Source organism: Cetorhinus maximus, chromosome 4, assembly GCF_964194155.1.
Source record: "Cetorhinus maximus chromosome 4, sCetMax3.hap1.1, whole genome shotgun sequence".
NCBI classification, from domain to species: domain Eukaryota; kingdom Metazoa; phylum Chordata; class Chondrichthyes; order Lamniformes; family Cetorhinidae; genus Cetorhinus; species Cetorhinus maximus.
Window position 1 is genome coordinate 156,144,836 of NC_135882.1, and position 12,491 is coordinate 156,157,326.

The 12,491-nt window shown below is 40.3% G+C and overlaps 1 protein-coding gene across 6 annotated transcripts in view; it reads left to right on the forward strand.

Moving 5' to 3' along the window:
• Positions 1–12,491, forward strand: part of LOC144679973 (focal adhesion kinase 1) — a 531,813-nt gene that overhangs the window by 398,787 nt on the left and 120,535 nt on the right. For all 6 annotated transcript variants that reach the window (XM_078540999.1, XM_078541000.1, XM_078540997.1 and 3 more), the window contains one exon: positions 8,804–8,904. In XM_078540999.1, the coding sequence (XP_078397125.1) occupies positions 8,804–8,904 (101 nt within the window). The remainder of the gene's footprint in view (positions 1–8,803; positions 8,905–12,491) is intronic.

Consider the following 12,491-nt stretch of genomic DNA (forward strand, 5'->3'; position numbering starts at 1 on the left):
CCCATGCACCTGTTGCCCTTGTCCTTTGAGAAGGATGCACCATCTGAGGAAGTTAAGGATGGTATCAAATTGTAAGAAAGAGTGTCCAATGCTGCAAAGATTAGTGGTAGGCCAGAAGATTGGGAAAATTTTAGAAATTAGCAAAAGATGGCTTTAAAAAAAGCAATGAAGAGTGAGAATTAGAATATGAGCATGAATTAGCAAGAAATATGAAAGTAGACAATAAGAGCTTCTACAAGTATAAAAAAAGAAAGGGGTCGCTAAAGTAAATGTTGGTCACTTAGACAATGAGACTGGGAATTAATAATGGGAAACAAGGAAGTGGCAGAGACTTTTGGGTCTTCTATCGTGAAAACAAAGTATCTGAATAATAAGAGAAAATAATGGGGCAAAACGGAGGGAGGAATTTAGAACAATCACTATCACAAGAGAATAAGTACTCAGAAAATTAATGAGACTAACAGCTGACAAGTCCCCAGATGGCCTGCATTCTAAGGTCCTTAAAGAAATGGCTGCAGAGATTCTGGATGCATTGGTTGTAATCTTCCAAAGTTCCCTAGATTGTGGAAAAGCCCCACTGGACTGGAAAACTGCAGATGTAACATTTATAGTCAAGAAATGAGGGAGACAGAAAGCAGGAATCTGGAGGCCAGTTAGTCTAACATCTCATTGGGAAATGCTAGAATCCATTATTAAGGAGGTAGTAGCAGGACTTGGTTTTATGAAAGGGAAATTGTATTTGACAAGTTTATTAGAATTCGTTGAGGATGTAACAAGTAGGGTGGAGAAAGGGAATCAATAAATGGGGTATAATTAGATTGCCAAAAGGCATGGTGGGCAACAAATGCTGGCCTTGCCAGTGGTGCCCACATTCCAATAAAAATAATTTTTAAAAAGTGCCACAGAAAAGGTTACTACACAAGACAAGAGCATGATGTTGGGGGTAATATATTAGCATGGATAGAGGATTGGCTTACAAGAAATAGTTAGGATTAATGGGTAATTTTCAGGTTGGCAAACTGTAACTAGCCACAGGAATCAGTGCTGAGTCCTCAATTATTTACAATCTATATTAATAATTTAGATGAAGAGACCATGGAGTGAATAGAATTGGCAAAAACTGGCATCTGCAATGGAAGGGGACCCTCAAGAGGAGGCTTTGATGGATCATACACTCGGCCCCTAGGGCTGAATATGATTACATGTACTTCAAGCTTGACTTTTGAATTGACGTGCTTTGCTTCCCCGTCATTGAGGATGGAGGTGTTCATGGAGCCACCTCCTCCTACTTGCTGTTTAATTGTTCACCACTGAACAATTCATGACTGGATGTAGCAGGACTGCAGGGCTTTGATCTTATCCTTTGATAAAATTGCCAAGGATTCTACTTGGCGTTTAGGCTCCTGGTGATAAATTAACTTTATTGGTCTGTTACCGACAGAAGAAGAGGACTTCCCATAACCCTTTAACAGATTTCAAGTTGTACACCTACAGTTAGAATTGTGCTACTTTTGTCAACTCCACGTCACTGTTGCCATAAGATTCTAAAGGTGAGATCTTGATATTTCAAATTCTCTCAATTTGTTTTCTCAGGGGGAAGCATCAGAAAAGAGTTCTAAAACCTTACTCTTAACTAATAATTGTTTTATTATATTTAGAAAATATAGGTGAGGGGGCAATCCTGTACTATCATCATTCTAGATATCCTGCTTGATTATCTGCCCACTTATAAGGGCTCTATTACTTTGATGTTGGCATGCTAAGTGTGCTACTATTTTAAATTTATGATGGGTGTGACTGACCCATTTAAGGCTTGAGATTGCTTGGGACCATACTTGCTGTCTCAATGGATCTGAGGGCTTACCCAATGAAAATCTGAGCTTCACTGGTCTCCAAAGTTTAATCACCATCCTTTAACTAGATTAGCTGATTTCAGCCAGCCTGCCATGTTGTAACTGGCTTTAGTGCTTCAGAGATAGGGGGGAATATTTCTGTTCCTGATCACTATCTGGTAACATGTGTTTATATGTTGGATGATGATAGGATCTATTTGAGCTGTGATTCCTCACTTGGTTGAATAGCCTACTGATACTCATGGGTAATGACCATTTGGATGAGATAATGCAGAGTTACTAAAGTTCAAGGAACCTTATCTTGGCAAGGAGTTAATAACCATGATCAACCTTTTCATAATGCTGACTATAGTCACAAGATCTTTTTGTTACATTCTTTGTTAGCAACACAGCAATCTACCTATATTTACTCTTCAGTTCCACTTTTCTGGTATATGGTCACACCATTTCAGCTTTTGCTCTGCAAAGTGGGTTCATTTCTCAGTTGGAGCTCGTTCCATCTTCTAATGGAACAGATTTTCAACCATTAAGTACATATGCCCATCATAATTTTTACACCAAAGGTTCAAAATTGTTATGGTACTGGCCAGAGGTCATGAGTTCAACAAAGTGAAACTGAATTCAATAAATCTGAACATTTGTGGGTGTATAACCAGGGAAATAACAGAGAAAGCTCCCAGGTTGTGATGAAAACGCAATTGATTTCTAAACTGCTTCAAGGAAGGGAACCTGTCACGCATACTCGGCCTAGCCTACACTGTGACTCCAGTTCAATTTACATGAATGTCTCTTGGTGCTTTCAGGACAACTACGAATAGGCAAAAATTCTGTCTTGTCAGAAGAACATGCATTTCAAAAGTATTGTTTTTTAAAAAGTAGTTTAAAATAAACCAGTCCTCAATTGGTTATTTGTTTTTACAGTCCACATACAACACTCCTATTGCACAGCTATGATCTGTACCTTGTTAGGACTTTTCCAGAGGCATCAATCTTAACCAGAGAGAATGGATGAAGTGGCAGGCAAATATACACATTACCCTGGAAATTGTTTTGGGTGTTGACAGGTCATTCACAGGGTATACAGAAATTGCTATTGGTAAGCCTGTCAAGTCATGGGATATAACAATACTGTAAACTGGCCATGATGCCTTGAAGGTTAAAAAAAAATAAACTTGCGTTTTTTGTATATTACACTAGGACGGCCTAAGTATGAGCTGGTTAGGTAGTGTGGGAATTGTTCAAACTGCTCAGTTGTTGATTGGGTGTAGTAAGTATACAAGGAAGCGATACAGGGGTCAGCAACACAAGATTGCATCTGAAACAAAAAATAAAAATCTTGCTGCTTTAAGAAGCATAAATTGCATAAACAACAACATCTTGTATATACATTCTTGCGATAAGGTAGATTAGGAAGCAGTTCGAGTGGCCATACGTGAAAGACTGGCTTGGTGAGCAAGCCAGCATGAAGACTGCAAATAATCTGGGGAGGTAGGTGAAAAGAGAGAAATGTTCAAAGCCTGATTACTCCGACATTCAACATTTCCCCCTGACCCCTGTTCTACCTGAAGCTATGATTCTCTCGCACACTTCAGCTTCAATACCTTTGACCTGGCAGCAACCCTTCCTCAGTCCATTTTTGTCTGATCTCAAGTCCCTCCTTGTGTTTCTCAACTGCTCATGTTATAGCACCTCCCTGAGAGGTATATAACCTTCAACCTATTCCATATTGCCTCCTATCTACGTATATATTCTCAGCCTTAGAAAGGTAATATTTATTGGGTATTTCAAACTATATCTGAATAGGCTAAATATTACATGATGGAAAACTCCCGTCATTGAGGAATATTATTTTCTCCAACTCACGATTGGGAAAGGTACAGGTGATCAATTTACTTATTTATCTATCTGGGACTTGCTGCCTGCATTTGTCAATAACATATCTTATGGCATGCTACCTCATTAAGAGCTCTCTTGAATGAAGAGTTCTCACCACAATTTGAATTGCTGTGTTAACAATTGTGACTGTTTATTTTATGATTACAGAGACAGTTTGTTACAGTTAGAGGTTTGAAATAACATTTGACTGAACACCTAACTCCATCTTATTTTCACCATAACGTGATGTTCAAGCTAGCACTGGTGAAGAAACTGAGAGTTGGGATTTTAAGCCAACAACTTAGCATAGTGAAAGCATTATTCAAAAGCTGGGCAGGCAAACTGCTGTGTAGCAAGTCTGCTCTTTAATACAACTGTTGAAAATCTTGTGGCCCCTTTTTAACTGTGAGGCTGCTTTTGATGTCTTTATAGCAAAGATGTGGTAAGAGAAAAGAATCATGCAATCTAACAAGGCCTGCTTTTTCCTTCTCTACGGTGCTGTGTTTCTTTGACTGGGAGCAGCCCCAAGCTTCTGGTTTCTTAACAAAAACTGCCTTCAGCTAAGCAGGAGTCTGTAAAATATACAGACGGAAATATCTTGTGGCGAGCCTAAAATTATAATGGAGAACACAGCCATTCATATACTGTGCCAGATATTATTCTGAGACTCAGAAGTGCACGATGAATTATATCTAACAAGGTAATAATTTTTTCCATGTGAAGCTTTTGCGCAAATCATTTTCTATATCTGAGTAAAGTTTTGATCAGCATGGGCTGGGGAGGGTTGAGGCCAAGGTTTATTTTACATGGGCATCAGTGGCAAAGCCTGCTTTTATTGCCCATTCCTACTTGCCCAGAGAAAGTGCTGGGTGGGGTTGTGTCCTTGAACCACTGCATAGCAATTTGATAAAATTGAATGGCTTGCTAGGCCACTTCACAGGACAGTTAAGAGTCAAGCCACATTGTTATGTGACTAGAGTCACTGCCACATTGTTATGTGACTAGAGTCACAGTCACAGATAAGCACAGGTTTCCTTCCTTAAAAGGTATGAATGAACCAGTTGGGTTTTTACAGCAACCCAGGAGCTTCACGGTCGTTTTAACTGATTCCAGCTTTTTATTTCTGGAGTTCTTTTAAAATTGATATCAAATTCTCAAACTGCCATAGTGCGATTTGAATTTGCTTTATCTGGATTGTTAATCCAGGCCTTGGAATTACTAGTCCTGTATTTACTAACTGCATTTGGGTGTCATGTTGGAATGATGGTTTCTGTTCAGAAGCTCCCATTCAGATGCCTTACTTATCTAAAAAACTATCATGAACACACTGTAGAAACTCTTCCTCTTCTTTGCTGCTAAGATTACTCTTATCCAATTAAAGTATTTTGGACCTTGTGCATTATTTTTGATTTGTATCTCTTCTATTGCTTTTCTACTAGTCGCCTATGTACTGCTACCCGCGTATCTAAAACCCATTTATGCTGAAGTCCTACTTTTTTGCAAAAAAAGTCAAATCCCAATACCTTCTCCAAACATTATTGCCAAGAGTTGCAAATGTTGAGATCAACATAAACCATGGTCAAAAATTTAAAGTCACAGGCCTTCCATTATTATCATTTATGTTGAACGAGGCGGCATGTGAGTGAGTTTGCCACCTGCTTTTTTGGACTGTAAATTAGCTGTATTATGAGTGTCCATTGTGATTAACTTAAGATGGATACCAAGACTTAAATTTAATTTAACAATGCTCAAGAATAAAGAAAGAAAGTCTTGCATATATACAGTGCGGTTCTTGGCCGGGGCTTTACAAAGCCCTTTACAACCAATGAAGTACTTTTGAAGTGTACTCACTATTGTAAAATAACAAATATGGTAGGCAATTTGCACATAGCAATGCCCCTCAAACAGCAATGAAATAAATGATCAGATAATCTACTTCAGCGATCTTGGTTGAGGAATAAATATTGGTGAAGACATGGGAGAAATCTCCTCTGTTCATCTTTGAAATAGCACCATGCCATCTCTTATTTCATCTAAACGAGCAGACGAGGTTTTGGTTTAACGTCTCATCCAAAACACAGCACTTCCAACAGTGCAGCACTCCCTTAGTGATTCACTGAAGTGTCAACCTAGAATTTGTGTTTAAATCCCTGGAGTGGGACTTGATCCTACAACTTTCTGACTCACAGGGAGAATGCTTCCTCCATTAATGTTATTACATCATGCCCTTTCTACGTAATTTTTGCTGAGAGTTCATTGGTCAAATTGACAATACTTCGTCCATTATGGTCCTTTCCTGGCCCTTTGCCCCCACATTCTTTTTTTCTCTTAGCAATTTTACACTGCCCTCCTTCTGATCTTTTTCTCTTATCTTTCCTACACTCCTTGTCACTTTTGCCTTCCTTTCTAATCCACCTTTTGTTTTTTTCTTTCCCCTACCATATTATCTTAAATCCTTAGGCACAACTCTAGTTAGTCTAGTTAGCAAGGACATTACTTCTAGCCTTGTTCAGGTAAAGCCTGTCCACCTGTATAGGCCACTCCTGCCCCAGAATTGGTTCTAGTATCCCAGAAACCTCAACCCTTCACTCATATGTCATCTCTGTAGCTACTCATTTAGTTTCCTTAATTAACAATTCCTAAACATGGCACCAGGAGTAATCCTTGGACTATTATCCTACAGATCCTTTTCTTTAATCTAACTTTAATCTAGCTCCTAATTGCTGAAATTTCCTTTGGAAGATCACAGTTTTATTCCTTCATCAGCCATTGGTTCAAACGTGAACCAAGACTTTTGGCTGTATCTCTTCACCCTCCAAACTCACATATCTGTTGTATAATCCCCTCCCTGGCACCTGAGAGGCAACATTCATACAGCAAACAATTAGGAAAGCAAATTTTGTCTTGGCCTTTATGGCAAAGATAGAGATTGTCACTAGGGGCAGACATCAAGGGAAGTGGGGGTTGGTGGAGGGAGATTTTGCCAGGGTAAGGGGATTGGGGGGCCGGGTTTGAGAAGCCAGAGGGGATAAGTGAGAAGTGTGATCTTGAGGAGTGGGAGTGTGCCTCTGATGGGCACAGGAGACCCCCAACGGACTTCTTCCTATCTGGCGTGGGTAAAATAGCAGTGGGAGGCAATAGGCCTAAGGATGGGCAGGCTGCCCAATGTCTACAACGCCACTCCCATTCCGCCAACCCCAATTTCAGGCTTTGGGCAGACAATTATGTGACTGGAAGGCCTTGTGCTAGATTTCACGTGCCGCTCATCTTCAAACCCACTGGTAGGAAAGCATAAAACCCAGCCTCCTATTTCAGCACTTAAGCACACTTAAGTTAATCTGATTCATAAATACGAAAAGAATACTTCATTGTTGCTGTTGGATCTTTTTGGTGAGGCATTATACCATGGTGGATGTAAAAGGTCCCATTAAGCTACCTAAAGTGCCCTCTGGCTGACATTCCTCCCAAAACAGATCAATTGGTAACTTCTTGTGCGCTGTTGCTGTACCTTGTAGCGTACAAATTGGCTGCCACATTTGCCTGTGTAAGTAATCCTATTTCAAAAATTATGATCTGCTTGGGGATCTCCTGGAGATGTGATAGGATTCGTTATAATCGTGCATTTTTTTTTGTACAGAACAGGTTTTTGGATTTACACTCTGCTCTCTACATTGTCACATCATATAGGCTATAATTAGTTCTGTTTAATAATACCAAAGAAAACAAATATTTCATACACTATTGAAAATAACTTGCCCCAGACTTTCATTGCTGGCCACCCCCTTGTTAATGGCATTTCAGTTTTGTTTAATTATATGCAAATGAGGGCATTAATTGGGGTTTCACTTAAGCACATATTAAGAGACACTTATTGAAACTGTGGTGTGGCTGAGTTAGAAGGTGTATGCTTGTAATGTTTCACTCTGTAGATAAATGTAAGACTGAGTAAAGATTGGCTCCGCTACCAGACAGAGGTACTTCACTAATTGGCTTAGCCCTAGAAGGGGAAATGTATTGCCCAGGTGGTCTAGTTTCACCCACTTTCCCTATTGGGAGATGCTGTACCTTCTCTTTAGCATTTGAACTTGTGTTTGATCACTCCATGACACTAGGTAGTAGTAGCAGTAGTAGTAGTAGTAGTAGTAGTATTGTCCTATAGGCACAGTTACATCAGTTGTCATTTCATAATTATTAAAACAGATTTTGCTCTATCAATCCAGGGCACTCGCTTGAGAGATGCATTTATATAATGGTAGGGATAGTGTCACTTCACTGGAATTTTGTTTTGACTTTGTAATTCAGCTGTTAACAATTGTTTACAAAAAAATGCTCAGATTGTTTTGACCAAATAAATTCTTCCTAGTTTGGCCAACTTTTTGTATCACAAAGGTTAAATAGCTGACTGACTGACTGTTCAAATTAATTTAACTGGCTTTAGTGTTACATTTCCATTTGCATATACATTTAGTAATTATTCTCATATTTCAACATTTGATGTGCCGTTCATGCAGGCAGTCTCTTGTTTTTGGCTAGGTTTGAACACTCTGATTAGGCATAGAATAGCAAATTCAGCTGATTTGAATGGAGGTTGTTTTCCTGTACTTTTGTGAGGGAATAGTTGGGCTTCTGGCAATTTTTCCTGCTGGCTCAGCTGAATATAGATATTGATGATGACAAGAACTGTGTTGGGGCAAACAGATACTTTACCATTATATAGTACAGTATTTGATATAGACTGATTGATATAGACTTCTAGGCCAGTATGCACTGGTTAATTTTTAGTCTTTCTTTCTCCCTGAAAAGGCTGCAGATGCTGGGTCAATTGAACCTTTCAAGACAGAAATTGATAGATTTTTGTTAGGGAAGGATTTCAAAGTACATAGTGCAAAGGCAGATAAGTGGAATTCAAATACAGATCATCCTCATTCTAAATGATTGACTGAACTGACTCAAGGAGCTGAATAGCCTGCTCTTGATCTTATGTTTCTGCTAGGGTTCTGGCCTTCCTCTTTGATTCAGTTAACAAAAAATGCCTTCACTAAAAAATAACAAATTCTTTTTTTATTTTCTTAAAGTGACGATGCGGCAGTTTGACCACCCTCATATAGTGAAGCTGATTGGCGTAATTACAGAAAATCCGGTCTGGATAATAATGGAACTGTGTACCTTTGGAGAGGTATGATCATATGCATTGACAAATGCAATCGGGAACATGTGAATTTTATGATAGAGTCTATTTGTATTTTTTATCATGAATTCATTTAGAATTACATGGGTTAGTTCAGTATTGCCAGCATGTATTTGTAAAAAGTGATGACTGACAAACTGGAGAATTAATGAAGATTACTCAGTGCGTGATGTGTACCTAAATTATCAAACGACATTCAATAAGGTGCTACAAAGGTGGCTGATTGACATTGCGTGTGGTATTAAAGAATTCAAGTATTTATCTACCACTGTTTCTGGTAATGTATTCCATGTCCTATATTCAAAGAAATATAGCCTTTCCCTTTCCCTTTGTTCTTTTGATGTGATCTTAAATTTTTTCCCCCTTATTTAGTGATTTAGTGAAGTTTATCCAACTGGCCAATGTGTCTAGTGTGTGGGTGAAGAAAGTTAGCATGCTTTCTGTTTATGTGTGCTACTTTGCTTCTCACTTTCAGCCCATATCATTGGCTAGCAGTAATGCAAAAAAGAGAACCAAATGTGTAAGTCTTTCCCTGTCAGTATGACTTCTCCGATGGCAAGTCCTCAGCTGTGCCTCCTCGTAGTGACACATGGAAACTGGATCCCATGTGGCCCCAGGTTAAAGCATCAGAGGAATTCTGAATGTTTTGGCACCCAGGCATGCAGTGTGCAGGTCCACTGGCATGTGCACACACTTGACACTCATGAACCAAACTCCCAGCTATGGGTAAATAGCTTCACTGCCTTTTGGTTACCTCGGGAGAGTTGAAAGCTAAGGGAGTAACCCTGAGAAAAAACCTGGAGTGGAGCCCAAAGGCAGACTGACATCTAAATACATCATCTTTCCGGCAACTCTTTGCATTCCTTTGGGCTCAACCGGGGAGGTCAAGAGGGAGACACTGACGTTTGGGCAGTCCAGGGTCTACATAAATTTTGCCGACACTTGCACCCTGGAGAGGACGGCCCAGTTTCGCTGGAGCGTTAACACAACACAGGAGACAGCAGTTATGAGTGATAAGCCTAGTTTGATTGGCATAGAGAATGGGTGTTATGGGCTATCTCTAACATTGGGAGGAACCATCATGACCCCATGGTCAACCACTGTCCATCTCAAGTTGGGCAGCCCCTGACTAGTAAAGTGACTCACCATCGTCCATCTGCTTCAATGGATGTGTGGAGCTTCAAGAGTCTCTGCTCAACAAATGGACAGAATCCATTGCACCAGACAAACAAACAAAACAAATGAGAAGAAAGAAAATGCCAACTCTTCGATTGGTAAACTGGAATGTCAGGACCATGTGCACGGAACTGACGGATGACTTCAGCTGGTTGATAACGTGTGCCTGACAGCTGTGATCAATGTGAACATGACAGGCAGAACATTGACATAGCTTCCCCACAAGAGACCAGTCTCACGGAGAGTGGATCACTGAAAGAAAACCACTACATGTTCATCCGGCAGGGGAAGAGTTCAGAGCAAACATATGTACAAGGTGTAGGCTTCACTGTAAGGAACTCTCTACTCTCAATGATAGAACCCTTCACAAATGTTTAACAATGTGTTCCTTACACCCCCCCATCCCCGACTCAAAACACTTATAACAGTGCCAGTTAACTTCAAGAGTATCTATGCTCCAGCGCTATGCCCCACTACAGAGGTGATAGACGAGTTCTTTGAGGAGCTTGAAGCTGCTATCAGAAGAATACCTAATCAGAACCTACTGGGGGCTTTCGACACAAGAACGGGTGTGGGAAAGGATTGCCTCACTAACATATGAAGTAGGAAACAGAAGTAGGTTATTCGGCACTTTGAGCCTGCTCCACCATTCATTAAGGTCCTGGCTGATCTGTTCGTGTTTCAAATTCCACATTCCCATCTACCCCCGATAACCTTTGATTCCCTTGCCTAACAAGAATCTATCTACCGCCTCCTTAAAAATATTCAATGACCCTGCCTCCACTGTCTTCTGAGGCAGAGTGTTCCAAAGTCGCACAACCCTCTGAGGGAAAAAATTTCTCCTCATCTCTGTCCTAAAAGGGCGATCCCTAATTTTAAAACCGTGTCCCCTCATTCTGGACTCACCCACAAGAGGAAACGTCCTTGCCACATCCACATTGTCAATACCGTTCAAGACCTTATATACTTCAATCAAGTCACCCCTTACTTTTCTAAACTCCAGTGGAAACGAACCCAGTCTGTCTAAACTTCCTCTGAACAGCCTCCGACACATTTACATCCTTCCCTAATTAAGGAGACCAAAACTGCACACAGTATTTGAGATGTGATCTCACCATTGCCCTGTATAATTGAAGCATAACATCCTTAATTTTATGTTTTCATAATAAAGTATAACATTCTGTCAGCCTTCTTAATTACTTGCTGTACCTGCATACTAACTTTTTGTGACTCATGCACTAGAACACCTAGATCCCTCTGCAGCCATTCTCTGTTTAAGTAATATTCTGCTTTTTTATTCTTCCTGCTAAAGTGAACAACTTCACATTTTCCCACATTATACTCCATCTGCCATATTTTTGCCCACTCACTCAACTTATGTGTATCTGTCTGCAACCTCCTTATGTTCTCTTCACAACATACTTTCCTACCTATCTTTGTGTCATCTGCAAATTTAGCTATCATACCTTCACTTCCCTCATCTAAGTCGTTGATATAAATTGTAAAAAGTTGAGGCTCCAGCACAGACCCCTGCTGGACTCCACTCATCACGTCCTGCCAATCAGGAAAAGACTCATTTATGCATATTCTCTGTTTTCTGCCAGCCAGCCGATCTTCTACCCATGTGAATATGTTACTCCCTATACCACGAGCTTTTATTTTCTGCAATAACCTTTGATGTGGCACCTTATCAAATGCCTTCTGGAAATCCAAGTACAGCATGTCTACAGGCTCCCCTTTATCCACAGCGCATGTTACTCCTTCAAAGAACTCCAATAAGTTGGTTAAACATGATTTCCCTTTTGCAAAGCCGTGCTGACTCTTCACAATTACCTTGTGTTTTTCTAAGCGTCCAGCTGTAACCTCCTTAATGATCGATTCTAACACCATCCCCACAACAGACGTCAAGCTAACTGGCCTATAGTTTCCTGTTTTCTGGCTCCCTCCCTTCTTGAATGGAGGGGTTATATTTGCTAATTTCCAGTATGATGGAATCTTTCCAGAATCTAGTGTATTTTGGAAAATTAGCACCAACACATCTACCTCATCAGCCACCTCTTTTAAGACCCGAGGATGAAGTTCATTAGGACCTGGAGACTTGTCAGCCTGCAGCTCCATCAGTTTGCCCAATACCACTTTCAAAGTGATTGCAATTTCACCAAATTCCCCTCTCCCTTCCACCTCCTGATTTACAGCTATTACTGGAATGTTTTTTTATCCTCTATAGTCCCTTAAAAATATTCAATCACCCCGCCTCTGCCACCTTCTGAGGCAGAGTGTTCCAAAGTCGCACAACCCTTTGGGGGTAGGATTAGTAAGTTTGCGGATGACACAAAGATTGGCCGGGTGGTTAACAGTGAGGTTGAGTGTCTTGGGCTACAGGAAGATATAAACGGGAT